The sequence below is a fragment of the Pyxicephalus adspersus genome, chromosome 3, assembly GCF_032062135.1.
Source record: "Pyxicephalus adspersus chromosome 3, UCB_Pads_2.0, whole genome shotgun sequence".
Classification (NCBI taxonomy): Eukaryota; Metazoa; Chordata; class Amphibia; order Anura; family Pyxicephalidae; genus Pyxicephalus; species Pyxicephalus adspersus.
The window spans coordinates 130321616-130347057 of record NC_092860.1 but is presented as its reverse complement, the minus strand read 5'-3'; the positions used below and the strand labels follow the sequence as shown (position 1 = coordinate 130347057).

The 25442-nt window shown below is 42.1% G+C and overlaps 1 protein-coding gene across 1 annotated transcript in view; it reads left to right on the top strand.

The window, feature by feature from the left end:
* The first annotated feature begins 12110 nt into the window (after nucleotides 1-12110).
* Nucleotides 12111-25442, top strand: part of TBC1D19 (TBC1 domain family member 19) — an 87857-nt gene continuing 74525 nt past the window's right edge. Inside the window, exon 1 of the mRNA XM_072406357.1 lies at nucleotides 12111-12256. Coding sequence (XP_072262458.1) covers nucleotides 12158-12256 — 99 coding nt within the window. The 5' untranslated portion in view covers nucleotides 12111-12157. The remainder of the gene's footprint in view (nucleotides 12257-25442) is intronic.

Genomic DNA, 25442 nt, shown 5'->3' with positions numbered 1-25442 from the left:
TATTTCAAGAGATTAATAATTTCTGGGTGGCTGGCAGTTTTGGAGTCATGTAACTGTTGGATAACCTTCAGGCGAAGATGGAGGGGACATACAAAGGCCCTTCAGGTTTTCCAGGGGGGTGGTCCGTTTGGAGGGGGACAACAGGTTCATCAGGTTCTCCAGTAACAGCAGGGTTTGCAGGGCGGACACCATGCATTCACGGAGCAAAACTGGTGCTGGGGCACGGATCCAGAAGTGAAGCGACCTCTGGGAAGCAAAGGGACAAGGCATCAGCCTTGATGTTAAACCGTAAAAACCGTAAACATATAAACCGTCACAGGATGTTCTGCCCCCTCCAGCCAATGCCTCCATTCCTCGAATGCCCACTTCACCCCCATAAGTTCTCTATTGCCTACGTCATAGTTATGCTCCACTCCAGAGAACGTCCAGGAGAAGAAGGCACAGGGGTGCAATCTCTCCGGTTGCCCAGAGTACTGGGAGAGAACTGCTCCTACGCCAATCTCCGAAGCTGGATGCGCCAATATTAGTGCACAGCAGAAAGCCCTCTTCAGCACTTCAAAGGCTTCGCAGGCCTCCGCCGCCTACCTTGAGGGGTCCACCCCTTTCCTGGTAAGGTTTGTCAGAGGGTGGACAATGAAGGAGAAGTTCTGGATGAACTTTCTGTAAAAATGTGCAAAGCCTATGAAGCGCTGAAGACCCTTGAAGTCAGTGGGTTGCAGCCACTCCAGGACAGCTGAGACCTTGGTTGGATTCATAGCCAACCGGTGATCCAACAAAATATACCCCAAAAAAGCAACCTCACGTACCTCAAAGGCGCACTTTTCCAATTTTGCAAAGAAGCAGTTCTCCCGGAGTTTCTGGAGGACCTGGCACATCTGGGTTCTGTGGAGGAGAAGATCAGGTGAATAGACCAAAATGTCATCAAGGTAAACTATCTCAAACTTCCCCAAAAATTCCCGGAATACATAATTTACAAACTCCTGGAAGACCCCCGGGGCATTACACAAACGAAAGGGCATTACCAGGTATTCAAAGTGCCCATCCCTGGTGTTAAAGGCAGTCTTTAACCAAATTCCTTCCGAATTTGGACGAGATTGTAGGCCCCCTTCAAATCCAGCTTAGTGAAGAATCGAGCCTTGTTGACCTGAGAAAAAAGGTCTTCCATTAGGGGCAGGGGGTAACGGTTCTTCTGTAATCTCACTGTATTCTCACTGTATTCTTGTTCAGGCCATCCTTCTTCTCCACAAAAAAGAAGCCAGCTCCTGCAGGGGAAGAGGATGGCCAGATGAAGCCTTTCCCTAGGTTCTCCTGGATGTACTCTTTCTGGGTCTTTATTTCTGGACCGGTCAAATTAAACAAATGACCCCTAGGGGCCATGGTTCCCGGTAGTAAGTATATGGGGCAATCATAGGGCCGATGAGGTGGGAGATTGTAGGCTGCTCGAGGGCAAAAGACATTAGAAAACTCCCAGTAAAGCTCGGGCAATTTTTCTGCCACCTCGAGGGACCGTACTGGCATTACTTGTGAGAGACGGTTAGCCTGACACTTAATCCCCCACTGGACAATCTGGCCCGATTCTCAGTTAATCACAGGGTTATGGGCAGAGGCGAGATCCCGGTCTGGGAGGTTTCCATCTGCTCCAGAATCGAGGAAAGCCAGGACCTGACGGGTCTTTTCGTCCCAAAAAACGGTAGCTGGAACCAGGAGGCGACGTTGAGACTTGGCTATGGGGTCTGGGGTGCCCCCTTCTGTACCCCCCGATAATCTGTAATCTTCCAGCTTCTTTGCAGGGGCAAGTCCTTGCCCTTTGACCAGGATCTCCACAGTAGAGGCAGAGTTGCCCTTGCAGGCGCCGATTGCGTTCGGCGGGAGCGAGTCTGGATGAACCAATCTCCACGGGTTCCTCAGGATCAGGGGAAGAAGATGAAATCCTTGCACATGGTGGTGAACTGGTCAGGGTCATCAGAAGGAATGGCTTTACCTGAGGATATTAACGACCCCCGGTTTCACAGGTGACCTTCTCCAGGCAGCGTTCCCGGATCCGCCAATCAAACGCAGATGAACTGCTGTACCGCAAGATCTAGGATGGTAGGAGAGGGGATACCCAACAGCAGGTCCTTGACTTGATCGCTGAGGCCCTGACGAATGCAATGGAGAAAAGCTGCATCTCCCCAACGGGTACTGGTGGCCCAATGCCAGAACGCAGGGCCCTCTGGGGCTCACCCCTGAGGATCGAGATGACACCAACGATGCATTGGCGAGTTGTCCCTGAGGCAATCAGGTGGAGCTGGAAAAATAGGGGACAGGAATCCTGGAAGTCCTGCCTGTTCCCTGTAAATTTGTCAGGTAAAGGGATTGAAGGTTCCATGGGCACCACAGAACTGGAGGAATTCGGCCCTGGATCTTGCCCTGAGAGCGCCTGTAATTCCCCTGCCATCACGAATTTTCATGGTGTGACTGGTGGGAGCCTCTAAAGCAAGCTCCTGTAGGTCCTGCTGGATCTTCTCTATTAGGGCAGGGTGGTGTGGCAGCCCGTTATACTGTAATTGCGCCTGGGAGCACAAACCACAATCAACTCCAGGAATTCCTTTAACAACCTTTATTGCATAAACCAGATACAGGTTGAGGCAAAACACAAGAAGGTCAGTCCAATAAAGTAAGGTACAGAAGGATAGGGCAAAAGGCATATTCAGGGACAAACCGAAGTCAGGGCAGGCAGAGTTCATGCAAAGGTCAGTAATCAGGCCGGGTCGCTGTTGGTAACAAGTCCGAGCTGGTGACAAGTCAACAGATGTTTAACATGGTAATCCAATACAAGAACACACCCAAGCACACTGTAACACCGAGGCAGACTGCCCAATCACACTGCGCCATCTGGCGCTATTGGTAAGGATGAATTAATTGACTAACGAATCCCCTGCGGCTGATTTGGCTGTTGGAGATTCAAACTAAACATGCCCCGCCTCACGGCGAGGCAGCCAACTGCCTCGCCCTCAGGAGGTACAAGAGCATAGTAGCGCGGGCCTTACAGCAGGGACCCTGGACCTTGCTGTGCTGTGCACGTCTTTAGGAATGCTAAGGACGTGTGCAGCACTGCACATGTTCACAGGGATGCTGGGGATGCCATTTGGCCAAACAGTTGGCCGAACAGGAATGGATCCCTCCGTCAGAGCGGGGAGACGCACTGCTAGCAGAGCAGTGGCTGCCTCGGGCACGCTGCCTGCTGCTGCAGCTTCCCCTACACTGCCTGCGATCCTTGGGGTCACTGAGGACAACGCAGGATCGCCGGCGGGTTAAGTACCTCACACATGGTCACTTTCTTCTTTTGATCTTCTACTGCCAGAGGATGGCCTAAATCAGTGTTTCTTAACCATGGTTCTATGGGACCTTGGGGTTTCTCCATAGCCTGCTAGGGGTTCTTAGACCATTGAGGAATTTGTGCCACACAGGTCAAATACCACTGACACCAATAATCTATCTATCTATAAGGGTGACATTCTTCCACCTGGCCAACAATGTAAGAGGCATTCTTCCTATTAACTACAAAGGCTTTGTACCATGAATTGGGCATATAATAAATATTGGCAGGGGTTCCCTGAGACCTAGAAGATATTTCAAGGGCTACCCCATGTTAAAAAAAAAAAAGGTTGAGAAAGACTGGCCTAGATGATGTAATGCTGTTGTTGGTTAATTCTTTGAAAGAAGGGTGTTGTGATAAATTTCCCCTTGGACAGGCCTATGATACCCTGTACTCAAAATATGTCCTTTCTATTTTAGGTAGAATGACACTGGATATTATTTAACCTGTTGGACCGACATTTTGTGGCAAAAGAAACACTGTGAAGGACATCTTTGTAATACAGTTGAGCATTGTAGTATCATGTGTTTTTTTATATCTTTTAAATATTCTTTGTTTTATGCAAAAATCAAAAACAAAAAAAAAAAAACATTATTTTACAACCTGTATGAAAGAATAAATGGCCCATTCATCTGTTTTACTTGCCTACAGCTGGGTTTACGGCAAGCGCGACTGGATGACTTCTAAAATTTTTAATGAATCCTAAATTCAAGTTTTTGGACTATGTTTTCTGATTATGATAAGTGTAACAGTAAAAAAGTACTGTGAATTGTGAGAAAGGTTACTGGACACTAAATAATTCTACTTTTCAAGAGCCAATATTTACCTTCATAGCATAGAAAAAAGTTGCTGAAAGCGGTAACCCCAAGTCACACTCAAGGTAGGTAAACCTTTGGGAAGGTAAGTAAATACAGCGCTTACCTGTTCCGCTGGCGTCCTGCGTCATCCATCGCCACAATCTCTGTCCTGTGTCTTCTTTTTCCGGCGTCTTCTGCACACGATGAGACGCCGGGCAGTTCCCGGTGACATTGGTGCGTGTGTATGTTGCCGGCGGGGTGGGAAATTCAAAATCCATTTGTATTGCATTCAATACAAAATAACTGTATTGAATGCAATACATTGGATTTGAATGTGTAAAAGCAGTACATTGTTTTCAGTAACATTTTTTTTTACGGTATATATATCAGTATGACTATAATATTTATGTCCTTCCATACTTATAGTGGAACAACATAGTGCATATAAAATGTGCAGTAGAGTGACTGAAATGTGTAAGCATTTGGATAAAAAAAATGTACACAGCCCAGTTAAAATAACAGGTTTTTGAGAGACCACAATAAATCATTTCAAAACTATTTCCACTTTTAAAGTGACTTATAACATGTATAATTAAAAAAAATCAATTTAATCAAAAATATACTAAAAAAATACCATTAAGCTGTTTGCAAAAGTGTGCACACCCTTAAAATAATACTTTGCTTGATTCAGTTAAATAAATGTACCCATAACTTCTGTCACTGTTATTCTGGTGACATTACATTTTTGGAGTGTGGACACAAAAATATCATGATAAAGGGATGAATAAAAGTTGTGGTCCTGAGAGCACTATCTTTTGCACAAGTGGATTTATTGTAATAGTTGCAAATTTAGTGGTGTATTTGTAAATTATTCCCCAGTCAATTTGACCTAAATTTGACCAAAAATTTGTTAGAATACATTGCATTTACTATTGTGACTTCTGTGCACTTTTGATAATTGGCCGTTAGCTGTTAGAATAGAGTGATTAGGTCTGATTTATTAAAGCTCTCCAAGACTGCAACCTGGGTGATCCAGCAAACCTGGAATGGACCTGGTCCAGGATTGAACATATTTGCCACCTAGTAGGACATAATTTTAGGAAATTTCTTACAGGTTTGCTGGGTCACCCATTGTTTTATTATGCATTGAAGCAAGAAATGTGGAGGGATTCCAATAGCTATCAGCAAACATGCAGCCAAATTGACAAGGAAATAATTTATAAATATACCAATTTTTGAACCAATTGGCAATATAAAAAAAAATGCATACATTTTTCAGTCTGTTTATTAACAAACCAGGTTGTCCACATTCATTATTTTGCTGCATTAATTATCAGAGTGACAACTCTATTCTGCACTGAACTTGCACAGCAGCATTGTCACATTATGGATAAGGTGATACGGTGATGGATTCTCCGTCCATGATTCTCTTGGCATTAGTACAGGAAGACAGTCTAATAGCCTCCATATAGACTAAGTGTCACCTGCACATGACCGGGGTAGCTCGGACCTTCTAGCCCATCCTTTACCAACACCATTGTCATAACCTTCGCCTCCTTCCACACCTCCCCCTGCTTACCAACCACTCCCCCACCATTAAATACCCCAACACAAATCTTGGATTTTTATTGGCTGGAAAGCAGCCCTTTATTTAAACACCATTAAATAAATTAACTTTTCAAGTAATTAACAAACAAATATCCAAAATTAAATAAATGCCAAATAAAAACTACATTTTACACTTTGATAAGCATACATTAACATAAAATAACATAACACTCCATTACTATTATAATTATTATTAAAACGGGATTATATAATGCTAACATATTACATTGAAATATAGCTTAATTAACCAACAACCTAATTCCCCTTTTAATAATACATAACCATTACAATAATATCCATAATGTTATCAAACTTCCAATTATACACCCAACCAACCAGGCTGCAGGTCTCAGAAGGCAAAATCCGCACCCAACAAGAATTGAACTCTTCCAACATTTCCACCTTGGCCCCTAGCCTCCCAGCATCGTCTTCGGAGCCATAATCATCCGTTCATCATAAAGGGGGAGACCCCACCAAAGGGGACCCCCCCTGCCAAAATCCACCACTTTTCCAATACACTGGATCCCTGCCTTCCAAGACCCCAACCGCCACAGCGCTCAGGTGTGAAACCTCGCATGTGAGCGCTACCTCCACACCCGCCGAGCTTGTTAACTTCCAGCCAGCCTGTTGGTCCTCCTCCATTCCTGGTCGCAAAGATGTCTCACTGCCTTATTCCATACTCCACGCTGTGTCGAACCAGGCACCTGTCCAAACAAAAATTTTTGGTCCTTGCCATCATAACCAGACCGCAACACCAGGTCACTCCAGCTGACACCTTGAAGACCAGTTGAACAGTCCGAAATATGTCCCACTTAGCAATTTTTCTCCAATCACAAACCCCCCCCCCCCCCCCGGCACGGAGCCGAGCCCTACCGTGCCAAGGGCCACTCATCCGAAACCATATGATGTAGCATTATGCTACCCCATTCCTAGCCACCGAAATGGCCCACCTCTGTATTCATCTCACTCCGTACAGTATTGAACCACGAGCGTTCGCCCGTCCAACCGGTCCTGGCCACCATATCGAACCAGACAGCAACACATGGTCACCCGCAGCCGAACATGATGTAGCACTAGGTAACCCTCAGGCCGGGTCACCGAAATGGCCTCACCTCCGACTCCACTTCACTCCGGGCATTGTTGAACGAAGCCCCCTTTCAACTGGTCCTGGCCCCCGTATCAAACCAGACCGCAAGACCTCGGGCACCCTCAGCTGAACACGATGCAGCACTATGCCACCCCCTTTTCCGATCACCGAAATGGCCCACCTCTGTCTTTACTTCACTCCGGGCAGTGTGGAACTCCACGTGTCCCGCCCGCAACCCTCTCAGGCACTCTCCCCCAACACCACAAAAACTATCCCCCCCTCAGCATGGCCCGCGCCACGCCAGGGCCACTCCCTGCCCCCGAATGTGCGGGGCTCCGACCCCATTCCCCTCCACAGTGAGAACAGGTACCCGATCGAATGTATTCCCACACCAGGTGAGCCCCACTGCCTCTTGATCAGCTGTCAACGTCTTCTGCTCACCTTGCCCCAAGCGACAGTGCCCAACTCACCCCACAATGCACGAAACCAAACACACTGAATGCCCCAACTTGAAATTGAAACCACTCATTCCCTCAAAGTCCGCAAGTCAATCCTAAAAACCCGAGTACCGTAAAACACCAGCTGCCCCTACTAACTGCCTCCCCATACCCCCACCAACTACAGAAGCACCTGCCAACCAAGTCAATAACCCGTGACCACAACCTTAACAGGCCTACCAACAAAAACCCCGGCCTGGGACTTCACCCTACTCACAACACACCTCAGTCTATGCTTGCCACAGCACACTGCAAACCAGCCACCGCGCAAACCCCCAGGGTTAAAAACAAAGGAAAAAACACACCACCCCACTGAGCAACAACAGCGGGGAGAAAGAAAGTAGAGCACCCGCTTATTTTTCTGCAGGAGCAATTGAGCATACATCCCCAGTATGGCCAGCGCGGGGAAGTAGTGTAACCCAGCCACCTTACGGACATCCGGGAGCAATAGAGCATACCCACCCCGCCAAACAGAGATCATCAACCAATATAGCAGACCATAAAAAACTTTGATGTGAAAGAGGACTCTCCCCCCCTCCCACAGTACCGACACCAGGGAGCAATAGAATATACCCTCAAAAAACACCCCTGAACCCCATAAAGTAATAAATTCAACCCACCCGCACCATCGTCAATAGGGCGGAACGAGGCATACCCTCCCACTGTATCGACACAAGGGAGTAATAAAAGTATACCAGTACTCTAAAACTGACTTCCAACGGTCAATAGCATTGACAGTACCTCCCCCCGGGAATAATAGAATAAGCCATCCCACTGTACTGACCTAGGAGAAATTAGCGCCTACCACCCCACTGCACTGAAACCAAGGAGTACTAGGGTATCTCACCACCCCCACCGACCTGGGAGAAATAATGCACACCATCCCCCAATACTGACACCCGGGAGTGACCGCACATATCACCCCGCCCAACTGACCTTGGGAGAGAAGTGTAGACCCTCCCACCGCAATCACCCAATCAAGGAGTAATACTAACCCCTATTACTAACACCTGGAAGAAACCCTGTCAACCCAACCCACAGTACCAGCACCAAGGCGTAAAACAGTATACCATCCCACAGTACTGACACCAAAGAGTAACAGCCAATATCACCCAGCCCAGCTGCCCCCTGGGAGTAGAGTGTAATCTCTCCCCCAGCACGTAAACTAGGAGTAATAAAGTATGCCAACCCCAGTTACTAACCACTGGGAAAATTACTGTGCACCCAACCCCCAGCAGTGGCACCAAAGCGTAATACAGTGTACCATCCCCTAGTACGGACAATTGGGAGAAACCGTGATTACATCCCCCAGCACAGACCCCAGTGAGTAAAACTACATACCATCCCCCCAGTACTGAAGATTGTGGGAAAAAGCGAAGACCATACCCCAGGACAGACACCAGGGAGTAATACAACATACCAACCCCCCGTACGACCACTATGAGAAACACTGAATACCATCCCCACCTTCTATGGACATCAGGTAGTAAATAGCACAGACCAGCTCACCATCCTGACCCCAGGGATTAAAATTGTACAGCCCCCTTCCAGCACTGTTATCAGGGGTTAGCCGAGTATACCATTCACCCCAGTATTACCAACCGGGAGAAATATTGTAAACCATCCCACAGGGCTGACCCCTGGCATAATAGCAAATCCCCACCCCCTCCGTACTGACACCAAAGTGTAATAGAGAATACCACCCCCAAACTAAGACATGGGAGAAATAGTGTAAACATTCCCACAGTACTAACCTGGGAGTAATGGAATATACCATCCCGCACCACTGACCATAGGGAGGAACGAAGCGTACCAACCACACTGCGCTGACAAAAGCGTACCAGACAATACTATTACCCAAACTGAGCACAAAGAACAATATACAGTTCATCCTCCCCACCGCACTGACAACAGCGAATAGGCAGTGTGCCAACTCGCTCCACCAACACCCAGGAGCAATAGTGTAACCTATCCCGCAGCACTAACCAGAGTTTAACAGCAAATCCCGTCCACATTGCTGCTTCCAAAAGAAATAGAGCCCAATCTCCCCCAACATTAACACTCCTGCCACGCCTTGTCGAATTCCCACTATCTCCTACCTATCCACCCAGCTACAACCCCCTTTTTCCCCCTTTTACCCCTCTTACAACCACCCCAGTCGTACACCCCCACCCTCCTGCCAGAAACTAAACCCACATCTACAATTAACCCCTGCAAATTCCTTCTGGCCTCCGCTCCACCACCTGCTGACTGCCGCCTCCAACGAACGCATCCACTTCCATCCCCCTAATGCTGATACGCCCCTCGTTCATCAAAAAGAAACCATTCCACCAAAGGTGCCTAACCACCTTCCATCTGCTGCACCTCCAAACGCTTCCCAACAGTCCCCTGCTGCATGTAACCCAGGAGTAGACTGACTGCTTCCCAAACTAAATGATCCAGCCTTTATAGTGCACCTGCATACCAGCCCCCATTTCCCGCTCCCCTTGAGGCCGCCCCCATACCATTGCACTCCTAACAAGCCCCAAACCCACATTGCACCCCCCCATGAAACTCTCACCCATGTAGCTGCGTCGAACACCTCCCTTAAACCTGCACTCCCCCTCCACCCTTTCTACCTATTTTCTCTAAGTCCCCTTCTCCCAGCCCACCCTTCTTCCAAAATGAAGACCCTGACTCCCCCCCTCCTGTTTTTCTCTGTACCACCCCCCCCAAACCCAGCGTCACCTGTTCCCAAACTCCAACCCCCACCTGTCGCCCCCGGTTTTTTTTTGTTTTTTTTTACCTGCAGTTCCTGGGGGGGGGGGTGCCTCGCTGCCCCCGCAGCCTGATCCGCCATCGGGAGCCTAAAAACGAGAGCTCCCTTTGCCAACCGGGAGCTCCGTTTTCAGCAGACTCAGGGATACCCGGAAGTGACGCGGCCGGCCGGCCACCGCCGTCACTTCCGGTTCAGCGATCCGGCCTGACAGAAAGAAGAAGGCACCTCCCGGGTCCGGACCGTGCCCGGGAGGCAGAGGCAGCGGCAGCAGCCCCACTACCACCACCAAGTCCCAGCAAGTCCCACCGGCACACCGCAGGCCTGCCCTGCGAGGCTGCAGCCCTACGACTTAACTGATGCAAAGGAGGTTCAATAATTAAACCTCCTTCAACATCCCCCCCTCCTATATCTAGTGGCCAGGCTTCAACTTAAAGCTGTTGATTCCTGAGCTGGGCCCAAAGGCCCTGAAAAAACTCCCTCACCCTACCTGCGTCTGTACAGAAAAAGAAAAAAAAAACTTTTTCTTTCCAAAAGAGGGCCTCACACTTTCGTCCAGCCCTTTTTAACGTCTCTTATTCTTAATCTCCTCCTACCCCACGTTCTATACTAGCCCAGCCCCCTCTAGCATCACTACCTTTTCTTAACCCCTTAACACCTCTGGGCTAGGCCTAGCACCCGGTCATGTAGGCCCTGCGCCTACTTCTTACGGCTACGGGCCTCTCTTTATGATGACAGTGGGCTCCATTCACTCTTGTGATAGTAATAAAATTAAAGTATATCTTTACCCCAAACTTGTTTTTTTAAGACTTAGATAGGGGAAAGGTTAAGACTCCTGTCAGGTTTTACCGTCCAGTTCTTGAGAAGAATGTTTATTAGACAGAAAGAGAGGAGGGGGGGATCTGCAACAGTGAAACCAACAATAATATAACCCTGACAGGGGTTGTAGCATTTCTAACATAAAAAACAACACATTAGGCTCTATTTATAAAACAGGGAATCAAACATTCCCTCATGGGAATCTTTTAAGTTGATGTGTTTCCAAGGTGGTAATTTATTCCCAAGGAATGTTTAAGGGAATGTCAGATTCCCTGTTTTATAAATAGAGCTCATTCTGTTTGTGTTGCTGTTAGGGAGTTTCCTTCATTCACTGTCCTGGTGTGAGAACCGTTTTCAATGGGAAATCTTTCATTCATTGCAAAAATGAAGGAGCATTAGGTCCAATGCTTCCTTACAAAAAAGTGTAAAATGCAAAAAAAGGTGTAAATATTCTTTAGGTTAACAAGGAGACCAAGGATACACATGCATTTCAATGCATTTATTTTTAGTAAAAGAATTGTTACATTAGTGTTTATGTACATTTATATGTGTTTATAACTGTTTATATACTGTATCTATACTGTTGTATATAAATGAAAATATACATGTATGCTAATATTGTGCTATTTGTGCTATGTAAAAATAAGCTGCACTCAAAAATTATACATTGTTTCTTTTTTTTTTACATATTTGAATGCCAATTATTGTGTGCATTTAGCATGTAATTGATAAAATGTGTCTATTAAACACAAAGTGTAAAATGTATTTATTAAACTTCTGTTACAGCATAAGACATATTAAGAAGTGTATATTATTCTTATACAGTAAGGAATTGAATACTGTACCCTTGATTTATATTTATACTGTTCTTTTAAACCCTGCTTGTAGGTTCCCTTATTTATTTTGGATACTTATTGTATTTTTTTTTTTTTTTGTATTTTTTTATAAAACCCAATATAGTATTATGTTTGAAAAGACACTATTTATTTTTAAGTTTACACAGTTAACATCACATTTGGCTAATGGAATGAGCAACAATTCTGCAATGGAACTGTGATTTTCACATTAAAATAAAAAAGCAACATATGAAAATCCTGACAAATTGACAGTCGGAACTAAGAACATTAGATGTGTGTTCCTAGGAAGCTTTTATCTGTTGCACACCCTGTGGTTGCTAGGAAACCACTGGTCCTTTTTTCTTTGGCCTATGAAGACACCGAGAAGCTGGTTGGCGCAATGCTGGGAGAAGAAGAGGAGCTGTCAGTTAGTATCGCACATATCGTACAGAAATTAAAGGGCAGCGCGCTGCATTGCCAGTTGGAGAAGGAGGCTCGGGTGAGTGACTGCGAGGAAGGCATTATGACAAGAAACAAAGCCATCAGCATTACACCTGCGGCTGTCATTGTCAGCATGTTATGTCAACCTGTGGCCGCTAGGGTCGCTGTATAGACGCTGCAGGCGTCTCAATATTAACTGCTCATTATTATTAATATATTATTGCTCCTCCTAAGGCATGAGATATATATATATATATATATAAAACCTATATAGGGGAAATTTAGTGTAGTTGCAATTTTTTTGCACAAATGTTTAATAAATCTATATTTCCCAAAATGGCCCCAGAATTATTACATTATCTTGGTTTGCAGAGGGATACTAAAAATGTGCTGTGCAACCAATGTTTATGTATATATGTACATCCTACATGCAAATATGTGTTTAATTGTTTAATAATTTTATTTTTGATATTTTTAAAGTGGAACTCCAGCTTTCCATTCAGGCTCCTCACACCTAATTTCACTGGACACAATCGGCTTCTCACAATGTTCATTAGAAGCTGCAGCAAGATAGAGTCTTCTTTATGGATTGAACATCTAGCATCATCTATTTCTTTCCTTTCTAGCTTTATATCCATGGTCTGCCTATTTTATGTATTGGATTCCACTTCTTTTAACAGTCCTGAATATTTATAGTTCTCCAAGGCTGGGGATGATACACTTTCATCAGTGAAGCTGGGCGATCCAGCAAACCTGGAATGGATTTCTTCAAAGTAATTTGCTAGCAAATGTTTTCAAACTGGCACCAGATCCATTCCAGGTTTGCTGGACCACCCAGCTTCACTGATGAAAGTGTATTCTCCCCAGCCTTGGAGAGCTTTAATAAGTCAGGCCATGGAGGTTTATGAGCACGTGTGGACATCAGAGTGGTTTGCAAGTAAAGTAAACCTCCATACTGACACCTGCCTATAAAGACATTTTATTATTCGCATACCTTCTCCTTATAGCCGCATACCTTCTCCTTATAGCCGCATACCTTCTCCTTATAGCTTACTGCTAGCTTTAGGCAGGGTGCTGTTTTTAGGGAGTTGTCCACAGAACACAGTTGATTACCAAACACAGTGATCTGCCTGCAGTACATAGAGCAGCACAGAGATCCAGGGATTAATAGAATAATAACAATGGAAAGTTTATATATTTTTATTTTTTTTAAATAAAAATGTAACTAACGTCTTGATGAGTGGAGGCAGGGAAGGCAAAATATAAGAACAATAAACATTTATTTTTTGTTATCTGTACTCTCACTGGGGGGGCGAGTTGACATCCAGCATACACACCCCTCCTAGATACAAAGGGGCTTCCCTGCTAGTGCAGGACAGAGGCTTGATTGGGGGAGGGGGTGGATTGCATGACTTTCAGAAGTCTTTTGCTGTTCTGCAGCATCTTGTAACTCTTTACCGACCAAGACAAAATCTGTAGTCGTTTCTTTTTGCATATCAAAGCATAGCTTGCTCCAGAAGTTAATGAATGTCTAGGCTCCATTATTTAATTTTTTTTGGCTTTGTTTGTGATTAGCTCACAGTGAGGATTTTATACAGTAACTGACACCTCACTGCCTAGTAATATTTTGAGACATACATCTGTCCTAATTGCATTTATTAAAATAATGTACATGTTCTGACTTGCATACAAATTCAATTTAAGAACAAACCGACAGTCCCTATCTCGTATATAACCCGGGGACTACCTGTATAGGGTGTGATATGTTATATATCAGGAATCTAACTCTATTCCCTGCAACCAACCTAGCCAGAGCAGGGTTGGGGAGGGGTAACACTTTCACAACTTGTATAAACAAATCTGGGCGATTGTATGTAAAACCCGCTCTTCACTGGCAACGATTACTGGCATGGAAGGAAAATGATTCATTGGCATGGCCTGCCCAGGATTGCATGTGTTGCTAGAAAGGTTTCTGGTGTTACTAAAGCCAGAATAGTGGAAACTTTTTGCATTTTTAGTGTAGGGACCTAACTACACTGCCCTGGGATCAGTTGGCTAGTTTGTAAACACCTTAAGGTTTATTTCCTAATAAACAAACTAGCTGTACTGGTATCTGTTTTTGGTTTTATCCTGTGTTACATCCACAAGAAGCATTTATTACATTATGTACTCTAGCAGGACCCTTCTCTCTGTACACAAGATAAAATATGTATCATTAATCAATTACTTTTCAGTAAGGCCAAACAAGGACATATTGGATTTTCCTGTTTTAGTGATTGCAGCTATTTGTATGATTGGAGTCAGAAAAGTGTATGCTGTAAAACTTTGTGTTTGCCTTAGGCGGAATTCATCCGGGCAGTGAGGCTGCGGCTGTTATTTCTTCTTCCGGACCTTGAGTTTTGAGAAGCTACGGTTGCAGAGAGGGAATAGATGGGGGTGATAGTGAGCAGTGCAGCCAGCTACCTTCTGTTGTCAGAATATTATTATTAAACAGGATTTATATGATACCAACATATTACACAGCGCTGTACATTAAACAAGAGGTTGCAAATGACAGACAGATACAAACAATGACACAGGAGGAGAGGACCCTGCCCAGAAGAACTTACAATGTTGAAACATTGGTTTGGTTATGATTGGGGTATATTTAGCTCGACCAAAATTTTGCTTTAAAATGTAAACCTACTCCTTCTATTTAGTACCATGCACAATAATATTTCCAGTGACTCTGAAGACGCTTTGCTTTATCTAGCACAGCATGTAGAAGCAGTGACCACCAGCAATAACTGATTTTTTTTATAGATTCTCTGCATCAGCACACATATAAAAAGATGAAAACTCAGCTCCTCATACAGTGCATTCAGAGGTAGCATTTTTATTTTGTTGGTGAAAGTACAGGAAGCTAAAAATGTTAATAAACATCTCACAAAACTTTACTACCTTTTTCAGACTTGCTGTCCCTCAACCCCACTCAACCACTATGCAGTTCTCATGACAGCCGCAGCAAGTGACAACCACTTGGGCATGTAGTTGAGGCGCAGTTCTTCTTCCAGAGGAGGTGAAGCAACCACATGGCTAGAGCTGACTTGTCACTTTAAAGTGGAACTAAACCCGGGCTATTCACCGGTCTGTGTTCTAGCCCTGGGTGCTGCTATCCTTCTTCACTTTTTGATGATCTTCAGCAATCCTAATTGGCCATGCTGGTACAATGTAACTCGCGCATAGGAGTTCATTCATCCCGGCACATGCAAAGGAAGCTGGGAATGTTGGGTTTCCCTGTCAACCAGAGCTGACGTTGTCCGTTGTAGCTCAGCTTTTTGCCAGAAACCTGGAAAGGTTCAGGCAGGTAAGATGCATTATTGCTGAAGGGACACTGCCTGTCCGATTGTGCATCAATGACCCGCCTGATCATACAAACCTAAAAGTAGAACTTTTAGTAGAACGATCTGCCTTAGGTAAATGAGAATGCTTGAAAGAGCAGATGAGCCTGTGAAAAAAATGCAAGGAAAGGTAATACAAAAATATTTTCAAGTTGATGGTTTACATACATTTTTAAGTTTGCATCTTAATTACAGATATTAATTCTTCTCGATGTTTTGGCCTACAGTTATTGGCTTTAATTGAGGCATTTGGCATGCTTCAGAAGATACCAATGCTGGGCAAACCTTGCTGGCAATTTAAAGACAAACAGTAAACGCAAGTGCAGCCTGTATAGTATGTGTGTGTTACGTCATTTGTTTTTATGTATTGGCTTTATGAGTGTTTGAAAATTTTTATTAAGCAAAGCAAAGGTCTGCTCTTTACAACTAAAGTAAACAAGGTTTTATTGTAAGATTATATTGATGTGTTATTGGCTCCTTCTACAGTAAAAATGTTTACCACCTGGGTGTTTCACTGATGTCTAGATTTCTGTAGCAAAAGCGGTACACTGTTTTTCATGAAATTTTTTTTTTAAATTGTAGACCTGTAACTTACAGAAATATGTCCGAACAGGGTTCTAGAAGATATCCTGAATATAATAAAGTTTGAAACACACAATCATGTAAAAAAAATTAACTTTAATATTAAAATTAAATAAAAAACACAAAAATCAGCTTAAACAAGAAACAACAATAAATAAATAAAAAATACTGAAAATGCGATAATTCGGTATACTGTATAGAAATATATTTTTCTAAAACACCTCCCTAGTGTGGTAAATTTTAAAACTGTCCAAAGTCACATACCTATAGACAAAACCACATAAATATATTTTGTTGTATTTTGTATTGGATTGGATAGAGGACTTTGTATTGAATCCAATACAAAATATTTGAATTTCCCGCTACGTCCCCCGTCGACGGTCGTATGCACGGACATCATCAGGAATCGCCGAGGGACGAGTACGCGAACGCCGAGTGTTCTAATTCTTTACGTACTTCCATGCAAAAAGCGTTACATTTTTTGCACAGAAATTTATTTCAGATTGTAGGCTATAATTCTTAGGCGTAACTCACGGAAATATGTCCAAAATTTATTAAATTTAATAGTAAACTTTAAAAAAATGTATAAAACATTTAAAAAAAAAAACAGTGTATAATGTAATGTAACTGTACAGTAGCTTATATAATATATTCCGGAAACCCCGGAGATCGTCACTGCACACGCCGGGTGAAGACAGAAGACGTCTCTGGAGGAGCTGAGGGGACAAGGTAAGTGTTTTTTTCAGTTGTAATTCGATTGTCATACCGTGTTGTATGAGAATCAGATTGCTCTGTAACGCGTGTTTCTATTTTTAGCTACCCCGAACCAGGCTCGGGCTAACCGCCCAGGTGGTTAATGCAGTATATTTAGGAATTGCAGTATATTTAGTATATTCAGTAAATATATATATATATATAGTTAGGTCCATAAATATTTGGACAGAGACAACTTTTTTTCTAATTTTGGTTCTGTACATTACAATAATGAATTTTAAATGAAACAACTCAGATGAAGTTGAACTGCAGACTTTAAACCATCCTTAAGCTGCAAAAACAGAAAAAACCCATCCGAGAAATTGCTACAATATTAGGAGTGGTAAAATCTACAGTTTGGTACATCATGAGAAAGAAACAAAGCACTGGTGAACTCGGCAATGCCAAAAGACCTAGATGTCTCGCATGGTGATGAGAAACCCCTTCACAACAGCCAACCAAGTGAACAACACTCTCCAGAAGTAGGCGTAAAGATATCCAAGTCTACCATAAAGAGAAGACTGCATGAAAGTAAATACAAAGGGTGCGCTGCAAGGTGCAAGCCACTCATAAGCCTCAAGAAAAAAAAGGCTAGATTGGACTTTAATAAAAAAAAAAATCTAAAAAAGCCAGCACAGTTCTGGAAAAACATTCTTTGGACAGGTGAAACCAAGATCAACCTTTACCAGAATTATGGCAAGAAAAAAGTATGGAGAAGGCGTGGAACAGCTCATGATCCAAAGCATAGCACATCATCTGTAAAACATTGTGGAGGCAGTGTGATGGCTTGGGCTTGCATGGCTGCCATGGCACTGGGACACTAGTGTTCATCCAAGATGTGACACAGGACAGAAGCAGCCGAATGAATTCTGAGGTGTTCAGAGACATACTGTCTGCTCAAATCCAGCTAAATGCAGTCACATTGATTGGGGGGTGTTTCATAATACAGATGGACAATGACCCAAAACATACAGCCAAAGCAACCCAGGAGTTTATTAAAGCAAAGAACTGGAATATTCTTGAATGGCCAAGTCAGTCACCTGATCTGAACCCAATTGAGCATGACATGTCTTTTACACTTGTTGAAGACTAAACTGCGGACAGAAAGGCCCACAAACAAACAGTAACTGAAAGCCGCTGCAGTAAAGGTCTGGCAGAGCATTAAAGAGGAGGAAACCCAGCATCTGGTGATGTCCATGAGTTCAAGACTACAGGCTGTCATTGCCAGCAAAGGGTTTTCAACCAAGTATTAGAAATGAACATTTTATTTTCAGCTTTTTAATTTGTCCAGTTACTTTTGAGCCCCTGAAATGAAGTGATTGTGTTAAAAAAAGGCTTTAGTATCTCACATTTTTATGCATTCTTTTTGTTCAACCCACTGAAATAAAGCTGAAAGTCTGTAGTTGTTTAATTTAAAATTACTTGTGGTAATGTACAGAACCAAAATTAGAAAAAAGTTATCTCTGTCCAAATATTTATGGACCTAACTGTGTTAGAATTTTCCAAAGTAACAACTTGGGGAAGAGTTCCATAAAAACCTACAAAGCAAAACTAAAACTACAGTTTTGGAATTTGGGGCTTGAGTGCAACTACAATTATACCTTTGGCAAAAGTAGGCATGATGACCTCCAGCCCCTGAGTGTCTTTAACACATGTGTGCTGTAGCCACATTGATCTCTATGAGGCGAGTTGTGGTCTTAAGAACAACTCTCGATACAAATGGAAAGGATGTTTGGGTATGTGCAGGGGCACAGAGCTAATTCACATACCTGTTTAAATGTCAGATTGTGCTATTGATCTCTGTAAACAGGCTGTACCAATAAAGAAGCTAAAACTATGAAACATAAAGTTACTTAAGAGAGTAAATAAACAATTGTAGAAGAAGTGGAAGAAGAAGGAGGGAATTGACTAGTAATTATCTAACAAATTCAGAGGCACTTTTCTAAAGCATAAAACTATGGAAATTATGGAATAGAAAAACTGCAAATAAGCATTTAAAATTTTGATTTTTTTTCTCTGTTTTAGAGTAGCTAAAACTTATAGGAAAAAAAAACATTTTTACCCGAATAGATTGGGGGTGGGGGTCTGTATGTGTTAAGGATATTTACTTTATCTGGAGAGTGAAAGTGAGAGCAAATTCAAACCAATCCAAGCCACCAGAACATGGGAATCTGAGTAGAAATCTGTCAGTGGGGACACTTGCTATATACATTAAATTCACTGCAAATTTGTCAAATTAGGAAATAGAAAGGCAGAATCTGCCTATGAATCTGCCTTTGCCCCAAAATTACTTTGAGATCTTTGGGGCCATTGTTTTAGGTGATTCTTACTACTAAGTACATTCTGTGCAAGTGTGCAATTGTTTTATAGATGGGAAGAACTGCCAGAATTCTTACATATAAGGGATTAAAACATATATTTTTTTAATAACAGTGTGTAACCATTGAAAACACATTGGGCTCTATTTATAAATTATCTCCTTTCCTATCCATTTATTATTGTGACAGCTGTACACTTTTCATGATGGACCACTAGGTGGCAGCACAAGTCATTGTTTAAATAGGAGAAAACTATCACCATCATATTCATCATCAGCAAATTTTAGAGAATTCAGCTGGGGCAATAATTTATAAACAGGGCCAAAAGACTTGGAATTTTTTGGGTGTATATTGAATTCACTGCTTTATAAATAGACTTATAAGTTTTGACCATTTATAAAATCTCTTTATCTTTACTTTCTAGGCAAGTAACATCTAATGAGACTTTTCAGATGAAAGAATTAGTATTCTTCTCAAACTACACAGGCCGGGTACTTTTTTAAAGAACTTATCCATCTTCTTAATTGGCCACCTATGTTTGAAACACAGAATAATGTTTCCAGCCCTCTTATACCTCAATGATCAGAGAATATGTTCTAATTCATGCAACATGGAGATTATTTCTATTGAGTGATTTAGACAAGTGGATTATTAAAATTTTAGATAATTGCCTGTAAAGTAAAATAATCTAGAGACTTTGTTTTTCAAAGTTAAAAAAATGCACAATGTACAATTAAAGTGAATTGTGTCTGGCTCATTGAAGACAGTAGTATCCTGAGACATCTTGAGTTTTTAAAATCCTTTTAAATCAAACCTGCAAACATTTTGAAAGCTAGATTATTGTCTTACAGCAGACATCTCCAGATGAATATTGTTCATTAGTCAGACAGGTCTCTTCAGTGAGCTGCTTTAATATTGCTTTTGCTTTGTTGCTAAGGCCTTCTCTTACCTGACATGCCTACTTATCTTCCCTTTGTCTAAAGAGAGCTACTTCACTTGCTAAAAAGAAGATTCATTAGACATGGAGCAATGGGTGGATATTTTCTATGTATTCATTAGACATGGGGCAATGGGTGGATAGATTCTATGTTCCAGGATGGGGTTTAACGCCAACATTGTGGAAATTGAGGCCATAGTAACAAAGTTCAGACCACTTCTGGTTTTGGCTAGCAGAGTCACTAGTAGGCTACTTGCTGTGATTTCTCTTATTGTGAACCTGTCCTTCCAATCAGCACATGGTTTTTTTCTTCTCCTAAATTGTAAGTGCCTCTTCGGGCAGGGTCTTCTCCTTCTTCTGTTTGACTGTCTCTATTTGTCTGTCAATTGCAACCCCTATTTAATGTACAGCGCTGCATATTATGTTGGCGCTAAATAAATCCTGTTTAATAATATTATAATAATAATTTCTTCCCTCCACTTCTTTGCCACTTCACTTGGCTGCCTGGTACTTCATCAACATGTGACTCATTCCTCAGCTAATTGGCTGCTCAGGCATCAACCTCTGTCATATAGACAGCAATAAAGATTTTTATAAAACATTTATACTCGACTATAAACTGAGATTTCTTTTACCTGAAAACACCAGAGAAAAATATTTTTACATGTCCTCATGAAAAGTGTAAGTGTATAGCAAACAGTGTGTTTTACTTTACACAGCATCATCTACTGGTGACCAACAATAATGCACAAAGAGGTATTTGGGAGCAAATGACAAACAATAACCAACTTGAAAGTACAAAATGTGTTATTCTGCAAAAAGGGTGAATACATATTGGAAAGTGTTTCTATACAATTTATTACATTTTGGTGTCTGACCTGTTTTGTGCAGTTTGGTGTGCATAAAAAGAATGCCTAGACAAGAACATTTGTGTTATTTTAGTAAGCAAAGGTGTGGTAAAATGAGTAAGAAATAAGTAATCAAGCTTTGACTGGGTAAACTGTGTGATTCTGATCTGGCAATAGTTGCTGTACATGTAGAGCCACCTTATAGTTTATTTAGTGTGTTCTTGTGCTGCTACTGCAAAGTTATTGTGTTAAAAAAAAATGTTACATTTTGCAAACAGGGAGTTCATGATCAGGAAAATACTCCCCCAGCCGCTTGCCCCTACTTTCTGCTCATTTAAAAGAGCACTCAAAACCCATCTTTTCAAACTTGCCTACCTATCTTCTTCTGTCTCCTAAAACCCTCTATACTTCCCACAATTACATATCTCCCCTCCTATTGTGTGTTACTTCCCCCACCTCCTAGATTGTAAGCTCTTCTGGGCAGGGTCCTCTCCCCCACCTGTGTCACTGTTTGTATTTGTCATTTGCAACCCCTATTTAATGTACAGCGCTGCGTAATATGTTGGCGCTATATGAATCCTGTTTATAATTATTTTTTTATATTAAAAATAGTAATAATAATCAGGAGTTAAATATTGGCCGTCTAAACTTTACTGAAATGTCTCAATGATATTAAGCATTATGATTAAATCCCTCCTTATAGGGGACAGCAATTAATTCCTATGCACTGACCCAGACAAGGAGAAAGATAATGAATCACTATGTGTATATGAATAACAAGTTTCTCCGGCTCATAATATCTGTACAAAATAGGCCTCTGCAGATGCTGGAATATTTATGCCACAAAAGGACAGGTCTAAAGTGGAGGTCTACGTTTTCCTGCAGCTCCTATCTCATTATAGAGAAAATATTTGGACATAGTATGCTTTACATTATACAGAGAGATACCAGTTATCATGTTTGGCCAATTTATTTCCCAATATACACGTTTGTATTTAGGGTTGGTGATAACCACCCACATGTCGCCGTTTCTGGCCTTATGTCTGTTTTAGTTCTCAAAGTCGAAGGCAAACAATAGTTTATAACTGTTTCTAGGAGAATTGCTGCTGAACTCTATAGCTGGCCATATACTAGTCCAGTTTTTCATGACTATGTAAGTGATCAATATCTTTCTGATATCAATTGTTTACCTAAATTACTACCATGCATCACTTGACATCGATCTGATTTTAGCAGAAAGCTGATCAACTGATCAAAGCTAGCGTTGCTGTTTGGATGTTGGTTGACGGCTGGATCGATCCTAACATTCGACATTACTTTCTCTTCAGCAATTAATGAAAACAACAACTTGCTGCTCATTTTCATTCATTACAGTTGTAATCAATAAAATACAACGAGCTTTAAGCCATTGTACAAATCAATCTGTTCTTCTGTTGGCTGGAACTGCGGTGGCAACCAACAGCTGTAACAAGGTGGAAGTATTTGTGGGACTGCAAATGGAAGGAAGGGTTAAAGAATGACACAAACAATTTAGGTTCTACTCAATCAAAACTTAACACTCATCTATGATGGATAGGTACAATGGTCCATAACAGCAACAACTCCAACAGCAAGATCACAAGGCTTTGTTCTTTCTAGAATCTTCCCATTGTCCTATGGTCTGCTGGAAGGTGTCAGGCAGGGAGAAAGGATAACATTTCCTCATGTGTATCCAGGAAATATCAGCACTGCAAACTATGAGCTCTCAAGCTAACAGTTATAACTTTTAACCAATCAGATTGTTACTATAATTAGCTAACTCTTAGACATTCTTATCACACCTATTATTTTTTATTGTCAAAAACATGCACTAATGATCGCAATACATAACCTAAAATTGTCAGTATAATTTACTAATTATTATGATATATAAATCGTATACCTCTAGTTGCACTTGTCAGGGTGTCAACAATGTTAACTTTTCCTCTTGTCAGGCTACCCCAACCCAGGAAAGAAAGAGGTCACAGGATGTTTACACAAGCCCGGATGTGCATCCACAATACATATATTCAGTACTTTGTATACAAAAAATAATAATTCCTAGCTCTTTAGCAGCAGCACCAGACAGCTCTGCTATTCCCACTACAAAAAACAGTAGAAGAACTGATCTATACCAAAGCAAACTTAAAACATAGAGAAAATATAGATAACAGCGGGGTGGATATGGCAGTAGGTACCGTATTTTTTGCAGTATAAGACGCACTTTTTCTTCCCCAAAACTGGGGGGGAAAAGTTAGTGCGTCCTATACGACAAAGGTGTGATAAAATAACTAAAATAATATACTCACCCGATACCCGATCCTGCGTGTGTCTCTGGCTGCAGCAGCGTCTGTCTCCTCTTCTCTCTGGCAGCAGCACGTGTCTTCTCCTGTCTGTAAAGCAGAGCGAAAGAAGCCGGCACAGCGCCACCTGCTGTTCCCTGTCCTAACTGCCGTACAGTGGAAAAAAAGCACAGAGTGATCAGAAGGGGAATTTGAATGATAGAGTGATCAGAAAGGAATTTTGAATGACACAGAGTGATCAGAAAGGGGATTTGAAAGGCATAGAGTGATCAGAAAGGGAATTTGAATGGCACATGAGTGATCAGAAGGGGAATACCGGTATGAATGGCACATGAGTGATCAGAAGGGGAATAATCTTTCAGAATCTTTTTTTTCTAGATTTTCCTCCTTTAAAATTGGGTGCGTCTTATATTCCGGAGCGTTTTATAGGGCGAAAAATACGGTAAATTGTATTAAATATTTAGATCAAATGATGTTAGGCTGCAAGGCCTTTCTTACTTGATGTATTGGGGGGACTGTTGTGGTTGTACATGAGTGATGTTTAAGAAAGTAGAGACTGTCTCATTTCCTGACGCGTTTCACCTTGTAGGCACTGTTCTTTGGTCTAACAGAAGAGAACAAGAGGCCTGACAAAACTGCTTGGTTTTTAGGGCAGAAATTAGGAATTCCATGAATGCCTGGCAGGGACATTTTTTTGAGACAATACAATGGGAAATGTCCCTCCCACAAATAGACCTCCCACGGATACACTTACCTACATAATATTTGGCTGGAGTTGGGCGTTAAAATATTTAAATATTTGCTTAGTTAAGAAAATACTACACTGGTTACTGTGAATCTATTGCATTTAGTTTTATGTTTTATAAATGCATTTCTAATTGAATGGATTCCAAACAGTAACTCAAGCTTTTTGTTTTTCTCCTCCATGAGCGTATAAAACCATCCTAAAAATAGCTATTAATGATCACCCCCATCACTATATCTCAGTCTATTCTTCTTCTTCTAATGGTTAGCCAATTTCCATTTCATTACACTATTTGTTTAATGATTCAGCATTTCCTGGGCCTTTTGGACTTGCTAGCAGTAATGGATAAGGTAATGTGTAGTTTGTGGCCCTGGGAGCACTGTGTGACACACAGCTGTGAAAAACACATTTCTGAACATTACTTGTTTTGCCCAGAGAGCAACATTAGTTTCCATTTTCCTCTTAATTAGTTGTTTTCTGCCCTAATGCTTGTTTATTCTGTGACATTATGCCATGTTTTTATTATATCAAATCTTATTTGAAGTATGTGACTTATCTGACTTCCTATTAAACCCATCTTAGGTCTTATACACAACTTTTGCATTTTTCAATTCTTTTTGATCTGCATTGGCGTACATTTAAAATCAAAGTGGTGCACATCTCCATATGGTTTTCTAAAAAATACATAGAAATGTAAACTAAAACTGCATACTAATGCATATTAAAGCCCATTTTTAAAAAAATGTGAGGTATGAATATGTTTGAGCTGTAATTATCTAAACAGGTTAAAAAAAAAACATGCATATAATGTAATACTTACCGTAATAAAATTCTAGTCCTTTCCCGTTTCCTAGGAAGAAGATAGTTGTATTTGCTGGATTATTAAAAGCGGAAGTGAAAATATAAAAATCACACCATCTTTAATCCTGCAGATCCCTCAATGGCGCTGGATCTTCCCTTGGCTGCGTCTGTGTCTTTCATATTGTGATAGCAACACAGCCCCTATTTGTATTGCCATTGTGTTGTTCCCATATAGCACATGCCTCTCTTATTTAACCTCCTAGCCGTTAAGCCCGACCTTCGTACGGGCAAAAAAAAATGGCTAGGATGGTTAACCCCGAGTTTTTTCCCATCCTTACTTACCTGGTCCCGCTGTGCTCATCCAGCGTCGTGTTCGTGTTCCAGCGTCGTCCTCCGTCGATCGTCGTCCGTCGATCTCCCTCTCCAGCGTCGGGTGCCTTCGTCGGGTGCCAGCGCGACCGGTAAGAAGCCGACCGGCATCTTGTGTTCTGCCGGCCGGCATCTTGTGTTCCGCCGGCCGGCCGGCATCTTACCTGGTCCTGCTGATCGTCCACGTCCT